The 20,270-nt window shown below is 42.5% G+C and overlaps 1 protein-coding gene across 4 annotated transcripts in view; it reads left to right on the top strand.

Moving 5' to 3' along the window:
- Positions 1-6,117: 6,117 nt before the first annotated feature.
- Positions 6,118-20,270, top strand: part of pax2b (paired box 2b) — a 38,462-nt gene continuing 24,309 nt past the window's right edge. For all 4 annotated transcript variants that reach the window (XM_037082565.1, XM_037082566.1, XM_037082569.1 and 1 more), the window contains exons 1-5: positions 6,118-6,662; positions 8,196-8,361; positions 8,923-9,120; positions 14,325-14,404; positions 14,520-14,639. In XM_037082565.1, coding sequence (XP_036938460.1) covers positions 6,620-6,662; positions 8,196-8,361; positions 8,923-9,120; positions 14,325-14,404; positions 14,520-14,639 — 607 coding nt within the window. In that variant the 5' untranslated portion in view covers positions 6,118-6,619. The remainder of the gene's footprint in view (positions 6,663-8,195; positions 8,362-8,922; positions 9,121-14,324; positions 14,405-14,519; positions 14,640-20,270) is intronic.

Here is a 20,270-nt window from a genome sequence, read left to right as displayed (position 1 = left end):
CCAAACTACTGGCTTTTTATTACCACTAAACAATCTTCCTCGCAGCCGTCCTTTAGCGCACCTCCGAGCTCGGGGAGCCGGCAGAGAGAAGTGTGTGGGAGGAGGCCCATTCAGTCACATTATGGCTTTCCATAGATCAAGGTCACAATTTTCATGATCATTACACCACTGAAGGTGACAGGAAGCATTTACAGAAGTGATCAGGAGCTTATGTGGGAGCCGCTCATCCGTAGATTTCCGGGGAGAGGAATATATGTGTACACACACCCACCAGACACACAAACTAATCAGCAAGTCACACTGCGCGGGGCTGACACATTATCACATCATCATTACAAAGAAGACAAAAGACGGGGGAAAATTTGTAAGAAATCTGATGTGAAAATTTTTCAAAAAATGAATTAAAAAATCTACATTTGTGAGGTCAAAGCCTGCCACCAGGAGGTGACTGCTACATTATGCATTCGCACGGCGCCATAGGCTAACACATGTCAGCGGCCCAGTGGACAGAAGCTCTGTTTCCCATATTGCTGACATGTGATTTGAAGCTGTTGGCTGTCTGGTTGGGACTGAGGCAGCTGGCGGGACACCTCCGAGCCGCCTCGGGCTGATCGCACACACACACACTCACACACACACACACACACACAGATCCACTGAAGGATCCTCTCCCACAGTGATGAACCAAAAGGGGGCCTTATGGGACGACTGCTAAGAGAGAGGTGAGGGAGGTAATGAAGATGGGGTTTTATTATTATTATTATTATTATTATTATTATTATTATTGTTATTGTTATTTCAATTCAGTGTGGTGACTTCATTTGTGTAAAATGTAACAAAGACAAAAATTGGGGGAATAAAGTCAAAACTTTTGAAGAAAAAGTGAAGCAAAAAACCTTAAATTCTTCGTCCCCCCCAACCCCCCTTTTTTTCTCTCACAATTATCTAAAAATATTCCGACGCCCTTACAATCTTTTACTGTAAAGCCTCTCCACTCTCTGTTAAGTTCCAACCAGAGGGGGCACACATTTAACTATTCATGTGGAAAGTTTGATGGGGAAGAGAAGGGATTTATCCCCCTTGTTCCCAGTACAATAAAATGCAACGTGAAGAATACTTTCTTTTTTTTTTCTTTTTTTTCTGAAAATGACAAAAGATACAGACCTATTTTTAAATCCAGCACTGCGGGGCATATTTAACAATTACATGCAAATCTGCATAATGAATGAGGAGCCAGAGTGTATTTTTAAGTCTCTGGCACTTCATTCCCTCAACTTAGTGTGTGAACGCTCGACACAGTGTCAGGAAACACTGGGAATATTTATTTTGGGGTAAAAAAAACCAAGATGCTGACTTACCTTTGGCAGGAACTTAAAAACTTACCAATAACAATAATAACATGTATTTTTTTTCTCCTCTCGTTTTAATAATGTCGTCCTTCTCCCACGTTTTAAATGCAAATGAGATGTTAATTTTTCTTAATGATTTGCTGTACCTGGGGCGTGCGAAAGCTCGTGGAACTCCACTGTCTGACTGCTTTTGTGCTCAGGGTATGAAAAGTAATTTAACAAAGTGTTTTCCAATCAAAGTAATGTAACCTGATCTCACTTTGCATTTGGATTCTCTAATGCAATGCAACAACCACTGCAGCCACTCACTCTCACTGTGCGTGTGTGTGTGTGTGTGTGTGTGTGTGTGTGTGTGTGTGTGTGTGTGTGTGTGAGGGACGGATCACCAGCTGAACCTGCACGTGTCAGAAGACTTGGGGAGTTGTGAGAGTCAAGATGGATGCAGGTAAAGGTAAATCATCTTTTTGAAATAGGAGCCCAGCAGCTGTAAAACTTTCCTCCTCCCGTGTTCGACTTTTACGTCCGTTCTTAATTTTTGATGATTCTCCCATCAAAAGACAGTAAACGGTCAAATCTTCCGCGTTAAAAGTGACACAGCCCAGCGTCCGAAATGGCGATTGAATCATTCCCCCTCCCCCCCAAAAAAGACACATAATAATATCGATTTTGTTCTAAATTCAATCTTTCAAAATTAAACACTTTTATTTTGGAAACAAAAGCGTGAATTTTGCTGAGGGTAACTGGATGCACTCACCTGAACTCGAGCTGAGAGGTGATTAAATTAATAATTAATCGTGAATGTCAGTTTGTGACAGCCCTGCCTGTCAATTCAAAGTCGAACACGTCATGAGGACACGTTGTGTTCGAGGCATTTATGGTAACGTAAAGCACAGCTTTCTCACGTGCACGCTATTTGATTTATTTACAGAATATGTCGTCCTGTAAAAAGTGACTTTTCTGTCTTTTTTGTTTTTGTTTTTGGAGAGAAATTACAGTGCACCAATTAATGGAAAATTACAGGCACATTACTGGAGAATTTCTTATGATTTTTTGCACAAAAAAATTACAGACAATTATAAGAATATTTTCGATTGGGATGCTGAGTTTGGCCATGAGTGTGCCACATTAACACAAAGTCTGGTTTCACTGCATTAAACAGGAAACAGACGCTTTTGAAATATGTCGATACACACGTAAATAAATAGGATTTTATATAAATAAATAATAAATGTTATGAAACATGGATCATATTCTAATTTTACATTTAATCCTGTGTGTGTGTGTGTGTGTGTTCGTGTGTGTGTGTGTGTGTGGGAGGTGGTGGGGGATCAATCAAAACAGTTGTAATGATCCAATTAATTATGGACAAAATTTAAAAAAAAAACAAAAAAAAAACGCGAGTGCAAAATCAATCTTTCACGGTGTCGAGGATGGAATCAAATTGATGCTCCATCTGTTCACCGCCGGCGAGATTTCGTAGCCCGGAGTGTCGCTGGAGCCTCGCTGCTGGAGCACATGGACAGCACAGGAGAGCAGCTCCGAGAGGCGAGGAGGTGTTTGTGGTTGGGTGTTTGGGTGGAGAAGTGTCAGGGGGGGAAGATCTCCTCCTGTGTCTTCAGATACACAGAATAGTAACCCGTCAGAAGCTGTGCAGCTTAAAGGGTGTTCCTTTGAGGGATTTGGTCGAGTATATAGTGATTTTTACGCATGCAGGAAAATCACAATGTTTTTGGACTTTTGGATTTTAAAGAAAATTATCCACAAATTCATCTAGAAATGAAAATAATTATGATAAAAATCCAGATTAATGTTCAACTTACAACCAGTTGGAGTCAGCTCCCCTCTGCAGGGCAAACACTCACATCGATTGGTGACGTCGGAATACCGCGAGACAACCTGCACGAGAGGAGGAGGAGGAGGAGGAGGAGGAGGAAACACAGAAATGACACCTCTCACACCTTTAAGGATGAAACTTCTTCACCACCGGCCACACTTTTCTCGATCATGCTCCCCTGAAGGTGTGAGCTCACGTCGGAGGCTCCTGCTGCTGCTGCTTTGGACCTCTCCGCTTCCTCTTCCTCCTCCTCCTCCTCCTCCTCCTCCTCCTGCATGCCACCTCTCCTCTCTCCTCCTTGCACAGGCCATTAGGAAAGCGGGGCAAAAGATAAATTGCTCTCTGTCAATACATTACACCTCTCCTAATGGGTGCAGCCGGGGCTCCAAAAACATTTTCCCAAACTCTTGACATGCTGCGGCGTCCTCTTAAATACCGTCAGAGTGGAAATAATCACAAATGTATTTAGTTTTTTTCCCCTGCAAGTGAAAATGTGTTTTCTTTCTTTTTTTCCCTTTATTTTCTATGGTGAAATGATTATTAAAGCCTAAAAGGTGATAATTGATTCGGGCTTTGTGTGGTTTATAAGGCTCTTTAGGGGCTCTGTGACCCCGGTGATGTAGCAGCAAAATGGAGAGAGAGGCCCCCACCTCCTAAAAGAGAGAGAGAGAGAGAGAGAGAGAGAGAGAGAGAGAGGGGCCCATCTGACCACGAACACCACACGTGCTGTCCAAATACAAAGGTAAACAATTCTCAGTTTGGGGTTAAAAAAAAACAGCAACCTCAGCTTTTTTTTTTTTTGCTTAATTTATTTATTTTCTAAATGAGGGAGATCAAATTGTGGTGAGCAGGATGGAGAGAGAGGGAGGGAGGGAGGGGCGGTGGTGGTGGTGTTGGTGGTGGTGGTGGTGGGGGGGTCTTATAGAAAAAAGGAGGGGGAAAAAAATGTAGCTTTAAGGGAAATGTGCAGCCGGGTGTGAAATTACAGCCTATAGTGCTACATATTGTACCAGAAGCTCCACTCCAAAAACAGTAACAAAAAGAGAAATCATCCCCTAACCTGACCAGGAGGCAGAGCGCGAGATGTGGCCGTCCGGCCCGGAGAGGTGCCCCCCCACCCAGACCCGCCTACCTGACCCCCCATCACGACCCGGGACGAAACATGGAGCACACGAGCAGGACGAGGAAGATTAGCAGCTGAAAACATGTGTTTTATTTTGGAATCATTATTATTATTATTATTATTATTATTATTATTATTATTATTATTATTATTATTATTATTATTACATGAAAGGGAAATATGACGGAGACAAACTGACATTTGGACCGACTTACTACTTGACCCTTTAATTTTTATGTATTTTTAATTTTTTGCATTTTATTGTATTTTTGTAGTCGTTTTTTAAATAACATTTTTATTGCATTTCTTAAAAATATATGTATGTGTTTTGTTTCGTTTTTTTCTTTTTTTTATTGCATTTCATTGTATTTTCTTCTTTTTTTCTGCATTTTTATGTCACTTTAACTTCTCCTTACACTTTTTACTCCCTGTCTTTTTCACCCCTCTAGAACACTTTGCAACTTTAACTTGTGAAGTGCTCCGCAAATTAAATCTGTTATTGCTATTCACGTCATATTTCCTCTATAGTCATCTGAAAACCCACGGAGTCATAAAGCAACTTTTTAAAATTCCATCTGATGTGACGCATGTCTGTGGGCTCACACGTGTTAAAGTTGAAGATTAATAGGCTCCAAATCGATGCACCTTGGTTCTTTACATGATGCATGTTTAGTTCAATTCTCCATCAGGTGACTTTGCAGTGCAGCTGCAGGTGTAGCTCCTCTCTCAGCCTGACTGTTCCAGCAGACTGTTTTTACCTATCAGTGTGACCACGTGCGCTCAAGTGCACCCCAAGTTTGACTTCTTTTTTGGGTGGTGGTGGTCTGATGTGGGGGTGAGGTGGGGGGAACTACTTCTTTGACATTTGAGAAACCATACAGCGCCATCTACAGAAGCTGAGCGGCGCTGCAAGCATCGTCAGCCTCACCTCCACCACTGCTCCCAGTCTGGACCACCAGTGATCATCGCGCCATCAGCTGAGTGTAAGAAAAAAGGTCAATACGAGTCTCGAGTTTTTAGCCACCTGGGATTGACTTTTTTTTCCCGAATCAAATTAAAGCAACAAAACAAATTATTCCAGGCCTACTTGAGTTCCAGAAGACAGACGAGCAGATACATATGAAATTTTAAAAAAAAAGATGAGATTTGGATGGAGCTGGACCCGGGCTGTGCGCACTGATGTTCCCAGAGACAACAACAACAACAAATAAGGAATAAAAAGACTAGAAAGACACACAAATTTAAAGAATAATCTCTGTCTCATTGATTCAAAACTTCCAGTAAGCGAGCGGATAATTCACAGCTGTTATAATGTCTAATAAACTCCGGATCCATCCCTTATTTATCTCCCTCCCCTTCCCTCCTGCCGCCGGTGTGTCAGACCCACAGACCTCCTCATTTGGACCTCACGTTTTTTCCTTTTTTTCTTTCTTTTTTTTTTTTCTTAACGTTGGCGAATCACAAAGTGTTGGCATCTATTGCCTTTGTCTGACAAGTCATCCATATAAGCAAAAAAAAAAGGGGGGGGGGGTCTGCAGAGGGCTGGTGGAGGGGGGGAGAGAGAGAGGAGGAGGAGGAGGAGGAGGAGGAGGGTTGCAGCTTTTAGAAACCACAGACTCAGAGAGAGGCTTCATTCCCAGCCCAAAGATCCAGCCTAACGCATCCAGCGCAGCAGCAGCAGCAGCAGCAGCAGCAGCAGGAGAAGAAGAAGGAGAAGGAGAAGGAGAAGGAGAAGAAGAAGAAGGAGGAGGAGGAGGTGGAGGAGAAGAAACCCGATGCGCGCGTGTGTGTTGCGTGTCTCCACCGCCGTTTGTTTTGTTTTTTCTCTCTCTTCCTGACGCGTGAATCAAGGCCAGTAGGATTTTTTTTTTTCCTCCCCTTCTTCTTCTTCCTGTGAGGAGATACCCAGGGGGGGCCCTCGCACGCACGCTGGACCTTCATCCCTCCCCTTCTGCTGTGAGAATTTACCGATCAGGTCCCACACACACGCGCCGGGTCCGCCGATCCACGAGACGAGCCTTTCGGTCATGCTGCGCACCTGCCAGACCTCCGCTGCCGGACCGGACTGCTGAGCCAGAAACAGAAAAAAGAAAAAAAACAAACAAACAGGAAGGCAACTTTTGGGGGAAGAAGTTGCCGTCAGATCGAGCTGCTGAAGCGAGGAAAGGGGTGGAGGAGGGGGGGCAAAGTACAAGTCCCTCCATCGAGAAGAAGCACCTTTATTATTATTTTTTTCTTCTTCAGTTGTCGACCCCTTGATCGGAAGGCGAAACGGCGACTTCAGTTGATTATCTGTCTTTCCTTTGCTATCCAATGGATATTCACTGCAAAGCAGACCCCTTCACAGCGATGCACCGTAAGTAGCACAACCCGAGTTTTTCTGTGCCACTGCAGCTTTTTTCTTTTCTTTTTTTTTTATTTATTTATTTTTTTAACATGCACGCGGATAGAAAATAATAAGAAATCCAGCTCTGGGACACAGAGAGAGGAGGAGGAAAAGGAAAAGGCGAGTTTTGTGCGTAAACGGGACATTTTGGCGCATTAAAAAAAAAAACAATAATAACAATAATTACAGGCAAACCAACAAAAACACAACCCCCCTCACGTGAGCCCAAGCCAAAATAATCAGTCTTAAAATTCGTGTGATAAATAAATGTCAGGAACAGATTGCGGGAGTTAAACTTGTAAACAAAAACAAAAAAAAAGAAAGAAAAACAGGTGTAATTCACACGTGCGTGACCCCGCAGCTTCCCGCGCACACTTGCCTGCCCCTGTGTACGCGTGAACGTGTGCGTGTACGTGCCCCTGGCAATAATAACAACACAGCACACGTTAGTTTACACGCGTTTTCTTCAAATTATCCCAAAAAACAACCAGTGCCCAGCTCGGGTCCACGTGCAAAGACAGCCTCGCCTCTAATGTGCGGGACTCTGCGTGAATAATTGAGGAGCTCCTCGTTTACCAAATAATATGTAATATGAGTGATCAGAACTCCTTCAATTATTAAACATTTAAAGCGCGCAGCTCGCAACTTAATATCCAGCACGAGCCGCGGGAGCTGCTGGGAACATGTGAGGTCACCGGAGGAGACTCACATTAATTCATATGTGTAGTTATTTTATGTTATTAACTCACAACTGAGCAATAACAGTGAGACAGAGGGGAGATGAACGATATATAAATATGATGTATAGAAGGTGTACAGCACCTGTGTTTTTAATTTACTTTGAAAAACACTATTATACAGACATATTTGTAATTCCTTTTAATTTGAAAGATCAGAGTCAGAGATTAATTGGCAATTAAATAGACAAACGTGCGTGGAGAAAATAAAACGTAGGCTACAAGCACTCACTATAAATATGACACATTTTCAGCTGAAACGTAATTTAAGAATAATTTTAAAAATGTATAAAATCATGCATATTTTTGAATTCCTGTATTTATTTATTTTTTTTAGTCCTTTCTCGCTTTGAAATCGTCAAAACGTCCAAAATCATGTTTTATTTGTTAAAAATTTAGGAATAATGACTGACAAAATATTATCATTTTGGTCATTTTACTGTATTTATTAAACGTTTGAAGCAAAGAAAAACACAAGGTGCATCAATGATGGAGGTAAACAACTTCCTGACTACAATAACATTAAAACAAAGGTGTTTTTAAAATTAAAAAAAAGAGCATTTTATAATATTATAAACACATGTAAATCCACCTGCTGTTACAGAAACACTTGAGGTGGACTGAGCTCCAGTTATAATTTATAATAAGCCATTTTGAGTAATTTTTTTCCCCTCTAATTAAATAAAAAAGCACACTTTCTCCAGCCTCCATGACGACTTTATGTAATGTTACGGTTGTGTGTGTGCTGCTGTTGTGTCCCACGTAGGGCACGGAGGTGTGAACCAGCTCGGCGGGGTGTTTGTGAACGGCAGACCCCTCCCGGACGTGGTGAGGCAGCGGATAGTGGAGCTGGCCCACCAGGGCGTCCGGCCCTGCGACATCTCCAGGCAGCTGCGGGTCAGCCACGGCTGCGTCAGCAAGATCCTGGGCAGGTGGGTCAGAAACAAGTGTCCGGCCATGCAAGAGCCTGCAGCCAGGTACACTGAGCTGAGGGGGGGCTCAGTTATTCTACTTTCTTTCAAAAACAAAGACAAAAAATAATGTTTTAATCATCCTAAATTACAGATTCAGACTGTTTTTTTTAATTTCTCTGTATTGTCTTTCATTTTTCTTTTTTGTCTGGATTTATTGTAAATCACTCCCATAATGCATCGTTGCCGTCTGTTCACGCGCCCTTTTTTCCTGCATTTTAAATGAGTTTTTGTCGTGCTTGTGTTTAAGTCATCGTGAATGTTTAAATTAACACCCATAAAAAAAAAAACAGTCAAAAATGTGATGTTTTTGTTTTTGTTTTTGTTTTTGTTTTTGTTTTTGTTTTTTGCTGCAGAAAAAGTTTCATTTCAAAAAGAGAAGTGTTGACGTGGATGTACGATGCGTTGAGCAAGGACGTTAAATCGGCTTACGCGTGCGATCCCTTTTGTGTGTGCGTGTGTGTGTGTGTCTCTGTGTGTGTGTGTGTGTGTGTGTGTGTGTGTGTGTGTGTGTGTGTACAGATATTATGAAACCGGCAGCATCAAACCGGGCGTCATCGGAGGGTCTAAACCCAAAGTGGCCACGCCGAAGGTCGTGGAGAAGATCGCAGATTACAAGAGACAGAACCCGACCATGTTCGCGTGGGAGATCAGAGACAGGCTGCTGGCGGAGGGCGTCTGCGACAACGACACCGTGCCCAGCGTCTCGTCCATTAACAGGTAGGAGATGGAACATGAATTATTACCAAGAAAAATCAGTATGTCCCCCCCCCCCCCCTTTTTTTTGGGTCAAATTTACTGGGGTTATACACTTTAATGAAGAGGGGCCACTGTAATGAATGTGTAAATCAGTCATTACGCGTGGATCTGCGCGCAAACTGAATATTGTTGGAGCAACTTTGTGCTGGCTGCTGGCTGAGAGGCCGACACGCCGACGAGGCTGCTGCCTGCCTGCCTGCCTGCCTGCCTGCGGTCTCAGAGGTGCAATTCAATCTTTCAGACCAAACTCCCTCAACAATCAGCAGTACATCCAGGACTGAGTGAATCTGTCGAGATGAAAACCGATCAATATTCGGTGACCAGATCCCGTGGCGCTATAAAGCAGGCCAATTTTCTTTAGCACATCTAATGTGCTGCTGCTGGTGGTGGTGGTGGAGCTATACTGAGACACAGAGAGGGCAACACCGGCTTCATGTGCGGGATAATATTCTCAAGAAATTAGGTGATGATTATAAAACAAAAAGAGGAAGAAAATCTATTGTCGATGGGTGGATATTTTATTGTGAAAATCCCGCCTCCCTGTTGCTCCTGATTTAAAGCCTTTGCATTCAAATTCAACGTGTAATTAATATCGATGCGACGTTATGACGACGTAGCATCAGTTTCACCTTCATCAGTGGGAGATTAGATGCATATTTAACAGCCAGAGTCTCTGTATTTATGCTACAAATCTTCAGTTTTCATACATAAATTCGTCTGGATTGAGAGCAAGCAGCTGCAGGTGGACTCAGGACACCCCCCCCCAACCCACCCACCACCAGATGTGATGGACTTTTTGTTGAGTGGCACCTCTTGTGCAGGATTTTATTTTGAAGAAATTGGGGGATAATTAAGAATAAATAAGGAAGAAATCTATTGTTGCAAGATATTTTATTGTGAAATTCACCCCCTGCTTCCTGATTTTTTAAATCCTTGCATTCAAATTCATTGTGATTTCTGACTGTAATTAATATCGATGGGACATGATGACGCTGCAGTATCAATTTCACCTTCATCATGGGCCAAATTACACCATATATTTACACCACAAATCTTCGGTTTCCTTGAATAAAACCATCTAGTTGTAGAAAAAGCATCTAAGGGAGGACTCGGGACTCAGGACCCCCCTCCTCTGCTCTACACTCCCCCCCACCACCAGAGATCCCTGGTGGTGAACTTTGGTCAAGAGTCACTTTTTGTGCAGGATTTTATTTTGAAGACGTTGTTTGAAATAAGGTGATAATCAAGCACGATGTTTTGTTGTGAAAATCACCTCCTGTTTTCTCAAGGAGGCTCCTGATTTAAATCCTTGCATTACATCCCCACTGTAATTAATATTGATGCAACATTATGACGATGCATTCAAGTGCGGTATCAATTTTGGCTTGATTGAAAACGCTTACATGCCAAATTACACTGTAAAATATCCACGTTCAGCATTTAATGTTGGTACAAATCTTCAGTTTCAGTGAATAAATCCATCTAGTTGTGGAGAAAAGCAGCTACAGGAGGACTCAGGACCCCCCTCCTCTCATTTATACTCCCCCTCAAAAGATCCCTGGGCATGAACTTTGGTTAAAATGCTCTTGTGCAGGATTTTATTGTGAAGACATTGTTTTGAAATTAGGTGATAATTAAAAGTGTTTCATCCTGCGAGATGTTTTATTGTGGAAAATCACCTCCTGTTTCTCGGTGGTGGGGGGGGGGGGTCCTGATTTAAATCCTTGCATTACATCCTCGCTGTGATTGATATCACTGTGACGCTATGACGATGCACACGCAAGTGTAGCATCAATTCTGGCTCGACTGAAAAACGCTCATGTGCCAGATTCCATTCAAAAATGTCCACATTTAACAGTGTGAGTCTCCCAGTCTGTGCTGCAGTTCCTCAGTTTTCTTAAAGAAATCCGAACAGTTGTAGAAAAAGGGGCAGCTACAGGAGAACTCAGGACACCCCCTCCTCTCTTCTATACCACCACCCACCACCACCAGAGATCCCTGGTGATGAACTTTGGTTAAGAGGCACTGTTCCATAGAGCCAGCATCAGCATTACATTTTAATGAGCTGATGGGAGAGCACGGACAGCTTCCACACAAGACATCTTTTAAATAGAGGAAAAAAAAGAAAAAAAAAGGAGGCTGAAGAAAATTCATTTCATGCTTCGTGGCTGCTTAAAAAGCCCCATTTAAGGAGGCTCAGACACATGTATGTGATAAATTCAGAACGTACATTAATATCATTAAAAGAGGCCCCCGTAAAGTTTTTTTTCCTTTTTTCAATTCCAATTAAAGCTTTTTTTTTCTATTTCGTGGGGGGGTGGGGGGGGAGCCTTATGTGTCTTTGTTTATGTGGGGAAATTAAATTGTGAATACAAAGAACTGTAATTCTATCAGCCAAATACAGTATGAGAGCTACTTTGCATTTCTATTATGGCTTAATGCCGACGATTTTCTCTCTCTCTTTCTCTCTCCCTTTTATATTAGCAGATGAAGTGTTAAAAGGGGGCCTCGCACGCAAATGAGGCGACGTTTGTTTTGATTTGGGCCGGAGGTTAATGTTCTCAATGCACGTTGGAGTTTGTAAAGGAGCAGCCCGCAAAAAAATAAATAAAGGAATAAATAAAAATCAATCAAAACCTCCTCAGCGCTCCGGATCTTCTGCTAAATATAGTTGAAAGGAAAAAAAAATCCTTGAAAAAGTGAGGTGTTTTTTGTTAAAATAAGCACCAAGAGAAGTTAAATAAAAGGTCTTTTTCTTGACTGGAGCCAGAGCCTTTTCCAGTTGGATGATCCTGACTGGGGCCAGTCGTGGGTTTCTGTGGCAGACGGTCTGACCTCAGGACTGTTGACAAAAGACGATGCTCCATTTAAACACCTTTCCCCCTGCATGCATTATTAAACGCTACAGAGATAGGGTTGTACTACGAGCCGGGGTAACGCTATAGCCTGCTGGTAGACATAAAAACAACAACAACGAGGGAAAGAAAAAAAAAAAAAGAAAGAAAAGCCCCCTCAATGGCGCTAGATATTATTGATTCAGAGGGAAAGCAATTTTAATATTTCTTCAGGGGATTTTCAGCAACAGCCAGGTCATTAATTCATTCTCCCAAATTGCTTATTCAATATCAAGAACACGGATACCAAATAAAGTCTTCGGATTTATGTCGCACGCGCAAGTCAAGGGGTCGAATAACTGTTATGGGGAGAAGTGAAAAAAATTAAAACATCAATATGCGCTCTCTCTGGGAAAGGCTTGTTGTTAGGTAGCTTTGCCTCCAAGGGGAGTTTTTTTTTTTTTTTTTCTGTGTGTGACAGTGTTGGATTTATTTCCTCTGAAGCCTTCTGGCACCTACAGTAACATCGATATCCAAATCATTTCAGTGCATTTCTGGATATTATGGAGGAAAGTACAAGAGGTGCATGCTCAAAAGTGTTTATCTGTAAATATTTTCATTCACAGAAGGAAAATAAGAACAGATGGATTTCTGTGCAAAGACATCAACCCTAGAAGGATCCATGATCTGTATCTGCCCCCCTTCAGCTCTAAAACGCCTCTCAGGGCATATATGATGCATGGTTTTAAACTCTGCGAATTACTGTGAGAAAAATATGAGATACGTTTGCTCAAAAGTGGAATCTGGGCAGTTTTTATTGTAAATATTTTCATTCTAATGCAAAGAAAGAAGAACCACAGATGCATATCTGGATAATCCGAGAGGCGTGCACTCAAAATATTAATCTGGGCAGGTTTTTTTTTTTTTTTTTTTTTTTTTTCTTTGTGAAATCAAAGAAGTAATACCAGAAAGAAATGGAAAGAAATGCACAAAATGTGTATTCTGCAAAGGACGTCAACACTAAAAGGATCCATAGTCCTCACCCAACCTCTCTACATTAGCTCTGGTGGCATACATGATGACTAATGTGAGAAAATATAAGACGTGAGCTCAAAATTTCATTCTGGGCGTTCTCTTCTGAAATAAAAATGAGAAGAAATGCACAAAATTTAAACTGTGCTTGAAAATCGACCCTTAAGGGATCCACAATCCTCTCATCTGTGCTCCAAAAAAGCTTGTTTAACATTCACAATGAATAGTGTGAGAAAAATACTAGAGGCCTTTGCTCAGAACTGTAATCTGAGGATTTTTATCTGTGAATATTTTCATTCTGAAATAGAACAAATGAGCAAAATCTGAATCATGCAAAGAAATCAACCCTTAAAGGATCCATAGTCGTCACCCAGCCTCTTTTACTCGAGCTCTCAAATAGCTCACCAAACGACTGTGAGAAAAATACAAGAGGAGTTTGCTCCAAAATCGTGATCTGGGTTAATCTATCTGCAAATATTTTCATTCTGCCGCTGCTACGAAAAAAGAACAAATGACCAAAAATGTGGAATTGTGTTTGGAAATCAACACTTAACAGATCCATAATCCTTTCCCCCCCCGTTCCAAAATAGCTCCGGTGGCATTTCGTGATGAATAGTTTTAAAGTTTACAAATTATTGTGACAGCTCCCTCTCTCTCCCCAAGTGCCATTCAGATTAAAGGAATCTAATGCTGGCGTAAGCTTGTGCAAGGCAATAAGGAACTATTGCTTTCCTGTCACATGTAATTTATAGCTTTCTATTTGCATCTGTTTGCCCGTGTGACTAATCCCCAACTTTTTCTCCCCAAGCCCCGATCGATACAACCTCATCCGCATTGGCACATGGGGGCCCTTGGTACCACAGAGACGTTTGATCTGGGAAGGGCTACTGCTACAGGGCCAGCGAAATACCCCCACCCTCCTCCACTCCACTCCACTCCACTCCATGGTGGTGTGGTGGTGGTGGTGGTGTGGGGAGAGAGAGACAGAGAGAGAGAGAGAGAGAGAGAGAGAGAGAGAGAGAGAGAGGGCTGATTAGTGCGGGCCAGGTAGAGTCAGTGAAGCTGATCATTGAGGTGAATTGATGTGATTTCATGCTTTGTTTGCAAGATCACTCAGACCAAAAGTGCAATGAAGACTTTTCTCCACGCTCACCTTTAAGGTAGAGAAACCACTGACCAGATCTTAGCGTATGAGCTGCGTTTGATAGCTTAATCACGTATATGGGGGCCCCGTTTCCTGGGAAAAGCGGGAAGCAGCAGCTGATATCTGCTTCTTTTTTTTTTTTTCTTGTCCTGCAGGATCATCCGAACAAAAGTCCAGCAGCCTTTCCATCCGTCTCCTGACGGGACGTCCCTGTCGACGCCGGGCCACACTATAGGTAACGACGCCGGCTTTGATGAGGGGAATTTGCATCACACGCTGTAAATGTGTGCAAACTCGCAAAATTTTTTATAAAAATTTAAAAATCCTCTTTTTTTTGTCTACCCCTTCAGTACCGAACACAGTGTCTCCGCCTGTAACCAGCGCCTCCAATGACCCGGCGGGATCCTACTCCATCAACGGGATTCTGGGTATTCCGCGGTCCAATGGGGAAAAGAGGAAAAGAGATGACGGTAAGAGAAAGAAAAAAAAAAACACACACATGCTCAAGTTGGGATAAGCTAAAAAAAAAAATCTTGTGTAAAATGCTAAAAAAAAAAAAAAAAAAGATTGAATAGATTTTCTTCAGCTTTATGCTATAAAAACCCTCCACTTTGCTGAACTTGCAATTACAGCTTTAAAAAAAAAAGGCCCGCTCCGGCTCCGGCTCCAAGCGGATGACCCTTATAAAACACCTAGGTCTGAACTCTGTTACGCCGCTGTGTCAATCTGCCAAGGAGTCTTTTGATTTGAAGACACGACCTCCGCTGTTGTCTCCTGCAATTAATCTTTATGGAAGTGATTAAAGGGCTTTAGATAATTACATGTCAAGATGATGTAGCCAACCACCCGGGTCAGTCAAGAAAAGCCTCTGTAGCTCTGCTTGGTGGAGGGGGCTCTCTCTTCTTTCTTTCTTTTTTCTTTCTCTCTTTTTTTTTTTTTTTTCGCTTTAACAAAAGTGGCTCCACTTCTGCTGCTGAAGTAGTGGATATAAAAGGAGCCTGAGGCGATATAGATTATTGGTTCTGTAAGCAATAGGCTTCCTTAATGTCACTACATAAGCAGCTGATGAGAATAGCTAAACAGATGCACTCATGTCGCAAAGCGTGCTCGGGTACGGAGGGATGCTGCTGCACACACACAAAAAAAAAAAAAAGAGAAGGGGGGCAGTTATCTCAAACAGGGTGGGGAATGAGTGCCTTATTTCTGCAGTGCTCCGGAATGAGAGCTAATCAGAGCGCGGCAGTAGTTTACATAGCGTCTTCTTTGTTCTGGCGTTTGTCGAGAAGCGCGGGGGTTTGCGGGATATTGAGTGGAATTGATGTTTTATGTGCGTGCGGGGAGGGGAGGGGATGACTAATGACCTGTCAGAGGTAGATTTCCTGGCAAAGATATAAAAACCAGCATGACGTGGACATGGCAAATGACATAATCAAGCCTTTCCCTGTAAGAGATGCCATCGCGGAGGCATAATGCAAACGTCTGGTATTTTTCGAAAGGGGGTTCATTTTCGGTCGTTTCCGAGGACCCTTTCATATTAGCCCGGGTGTAATGTCTAGTCACTGAATGATAGAATGCACACATTTCTATGCAGATTGCTACTGAAGGGCAAAGAGGTATTAAAGGGCATGGGAGAGGAATAAGGTGTGTGTGTGTGTGTGTGTGGGTGTGGGTGTGTGTGAGCTGGCCTGTTTGGTGGAGGTCTTCCAGGTGACAGCGCCATGTTTCTATGGCTATTCGGTCTCAAATGATTCCCCTGATGTGCTGCCATTTCTGTGATTTAGGTGCTCGGCCAGCATTACGATGAAAGAGAAGAAAAGTGTGTGTGTGTGTGTGTGTGTGTGTGTGTGTGTGTGCGTGTGTGTGTGTGTGTGCGTGGTAGTAGGACTTGTGCTGACGGAAGGAGACCGAGCCGTGGTTCTTATATACTCTCTCAGCGGCCAGCTGGTGCCTACCTGGAACCACGGGGTCAGGGATACTTTATCTTTCCAAAACATAAACCCCAGGCCCCTTGGACACACACACACACACACACACACACACACACACACAGACACACACTCCAGTGCAAAAAAAGCAATGTCTCGCCCGGAGCTACAGTTTGTAAGAATAGTATATTACATACGATGTTACCCTGTAGACACTATTGCCCTGTTACTGTCTGCTCTTAGAGTGCACCTTAGCCCAAATACAAAAAAAAAATAATAAAAAAAAATAAAACATGAAAATGACAAGATTCTCCTGCAGACTGAAGAGTGCCTCTGAAAAAAAGAGCCTTTGTTGTCATTTAGGATGCTTTTATGCGTTATATGTGACATGTTTTTTAAGGATGTGGAGGTGTTTTGGATCCATTCAGGAGTAGTTTTGTTTTGAAATTTCAGCCCCAGCTCCAGCATGTCATAACCTGGGGGCGTTTTATGGCCCTATGTAACGATCTGTTGTTATTTGCAGGGTGTATTTTTGAGGGGAAATCACATTTGCCATAGGTTCCATCAGCTGTTTGAAGAGGCCTTCTGTCTTTTTTTCCATTCGTGCAATTTGTTATAAACATTTATACTGAAAAACAAGATCTTTCTATCGTATTCGCCTTAAATTCCATCAACAGTTTGAAGAAGCTGTGCATTTTTGTTAAATTTACATTGAAAGAACAAAATCTTTAGTTGTTTTTTTGAGCAGTAAGTCTGGAATGATCAAATTCTGTAACCATAAGATTACTACTTTGTTACTTTTTTCTAGCCAAACTAGACAAAAACAATTCATGTCTGAGACAGCTGCATGTAGTTACTCAGTATGTGGCCCTGAAATCCAACAAATAGAAGTGAGAAGCATGTATGAGCTGCTGTTTCATGATCATTTCTCTAAATTCCGGTGGAAATACTGAGTAGTTTTGTTGTGAAATTGAGGCTGCAACCCACGAATGTCATAATCTGGCCCTCTCTATTATCATTTTTGGAGTATTTGTGGGATGAAAATCATCACAGATGCCATATTTTGCCATATTTGTCATAGATACCATTGATTGTTTCTGAGAGGCCTGCTGTCTTTGCTTCCATTCGAGCTGCTGTTTCATGATCGTTGTTTTTCAGTTTTGGTGGAAACAGTGAGATGTTTTGTTTTGAAATTTAGGCCGCTGCTCTTGTATGTCATAACCCCGGGGGCATACACGGCCCTTATATAACCATGTTTTATTATTCCTGTGATGTGTTCTTGGAAGAAAATCATCACAGATGCCATGTTTTGCCATATTTACCACAGATACCATCAACTGTTTTAAGAGGACTTCTGTCTCTGCTTCCATTCATGAATTTTGTTTAGTTCACCTTAAGAAAAGGCTTTTCAGTGAATATTTCATTATCAGTGTATCATATGTCATATCAGTGTAGGTCTTTTTTTCTAGCCAAACAGGCAAAAACTCATATTATACCTCAATATGTGGCTCTGAAATCAAGCAAATATAAGTAAGAAGCATGTTTGAGCTGCTGTTTCATGAAATAATGAGTAGTTTTGTTTTGAAATTCAGGCCCTAGTGTGTCATAATCTGGGGGTGTATGTGGAACTATACAGCCATTTACTATTGAGGCCATGCTTGGCATAGAAACCATCAAACAGCTGTTGTCTTTGCCTCCATTCATGCATTTTTGTAACATCTTCACCGGAAAAGACAAGGTATTTGGTCGTTTTTCAAAGAAAGACGATCAAATGCTTTCGCCATAAGTCTTGTCCAACCTTCTTATCCACTAAAGCTGCACGTGAGACCCTCAGTATGGCTCTGAAATAAAAACAACTCGAAGTAAGACGCATGTTTGAGCTGCTGTTTCATCATCGTTGTTTTTTAATTTTGGTGAAAATAGTGAGTCCCTCAGTTCTAGTATGTTATAACCTGGGGCTGCATGTGACCTTTTATCATTTTATACCTGTATTTTTGAGAGAGATGCCATCAATGGTTTTAAGAGGCCTTCTGTCTTTGCTTCCACTTGTGCATTTTTTGTAACGGTAACATTGAAAAAACACATTTTTTTGGAGAAATATATCTGGACACAATCACATGCTGTCACCACGACCTCACTAGTTAGGTCCTCCTCCAGACAAAAACACTTCTTAACCAGGACAGCTACACAGTATGTTGCTCTGAAAATCAAACAACCATGAGTGAGAGGCATGTCTGCAAGCTGCTGTTTCACGAGCGACTTTGGTGTAAATCACACTTTTTTTTTTATTTCGGCTGCGGCGTCGCCTTGTTTGCCATTCAGACATGTTCTGCCCTCCCTCAGCAGGCAGTAGTCTATAGCCAGTTAATGCTTGGATTAAATTTCCTCACAGCACAGTAGCTCGCCTGAGCCCTATTTAACTTGGTAAGCCTCATGATGATTATGGCACAAGCAGTCATTATCAAGGGTTGAAAACATGAGCAAAAATGAGCGAAAGGAAAGGAGGGGAAGGGTTAGGGGAGGAGGAAGGGGAGGAGGAAGGGACGGAGGAAGGGGAGGAGGAGGCGAGCAACACAAGCACCCGGTGAAAATGGATTGGCTGTGTGGCCCGGAGTATTTGTTTTTAGGCAGTCGCTGTGGCGCTCTGCCAAAGCGGGCAGACAGCTCCTGAGTTTCCAAGTCAGCAGTGCCCTTAAAAAAAAAAAAAAAAAAAGGTCCCCCCCACCATTACAGCAGGGATGTAGAGATAATGTAGTGTGACACACGTTATGTACACTGGGTCTCGGCAAGAGGAGCTTCAGGGACACAGGTGTCATAAGAGCCATTAATCTGCTATTGTCACGTGTTATTGCAAATTAAAAGTAGCATGTTACACTTGGCAGCCATTGTTGCGCGGACGGAGCCAGGGAGGGGACGGCGCTCCGCGGTGACCACGGCTGTCCGTTTTTTTTCACAAAGTGACATATATTAGAATCGGCGACTCTGCAGAGAAAAGCTATTAGCTCGCAGATTAACATCCACGTCTCGGCTCACTCCAGCCACCCCTCCACCCCTCCACCCCTCCACCCCCCCCTCACCCACTGCTTCTGTAGGGGCCCTCAGAAAAGACAAAGAAGAAGCCTCCGCTCTCGGGGGTCAAGTACAAATCTCTCACACAGTATCGGCTGTTTAAGTACAAATCTGCTTTCATGGATGTTTTTTGTTCACCTTCCCTGTTATTGAGCGAAGCTGAATTGACCTGCGCAGACAGCTCGGAGGGCCCCCGTCGAGAACATGTGTCCGTGAAGTGTGTCCGGGCCCCCCTTTTCAAAAAGTCATATCACATGTCCCCCCACCCCCCACCCCACCACCCTTTTCAGAACCACCGCCGCCGCCACAAAATTGCACAATCGGGCCCGTAGATGACTCTTAATTTCAGCGGCTCTGATCCCTTTTCTCGCTTTTGTGTCATCGCTTTTTCTCCCCCTGATTTATGAGCGAAATACCAAGAGAGAAATTTCATGATAAGATGATCATCATAAATTTCGAAAAGAAAAAAAGAAAAAAGCCAACAACAATAGCCAGTGGCAGTCAGAATGGATGTGATTCTGTGCTTCAGTAGCTGTTGAATTAATTATTTCTCCTCTCTGAGCGTCATGAGGACTGTGGAGGGAGATGAGTGATGGAGCGGGGCCGTCGTCACACACTGCTCTGTGTATCAGCATCTGTTTTTTTTTTGTGGGGGGGGGGGAATCAACACAGGAACTCAGAGCATGGCAGAATGTCAGCACCTTCAGATTAGATTAAAGGGGCACTACGTAGTTTTTGGGGAGAGATTTAATATTTATAGTATTAACGAGGTAATAACACAAACTCAGAAATGTTTTAATTTTTTGCCCCATTTGAATAAACAAGTTAATCTCAGAGGAGTTTGAAGCGAGAGAGGTGGCAGGGTCCGCCACAAAGTAACACAGCATGAACGTGCGTTGTCCTTTAAGGTCAGTTTAACAAAAACAGTTTGTTTATTTAGTTTGTTTGGGCACAAAAACTATGTAAGTCTTCCAGTTAAGATTTATACCCCAAAAACTACATATTGCACCTTTAACAACGCCTTTATAAACTCAGGCATATCACAACACATTGACTCCCGGCAAGCAATAAGCAACAGGTAACTGCAATTGAGAAATATCTTGATTA

Source organism: Acanthopagrus latus, chromosome 20, assembly GCF_904848185.1.
Source record: "Acanthopagrus latus isolate v.2019 chromosome 20, fAcaLat1.1, whole genome shotgun sequence".
NCBI lineage: Eukaryota > Metazoa > Chordata > Actinopteri > Spariformes > Sparidae > Acanthopagrus > Acanthopagrus latus.
Note: the sequence above shows the minus strand (reverse complement) of the source record. Positions and strands in the feature narration are given on the sequence as shown.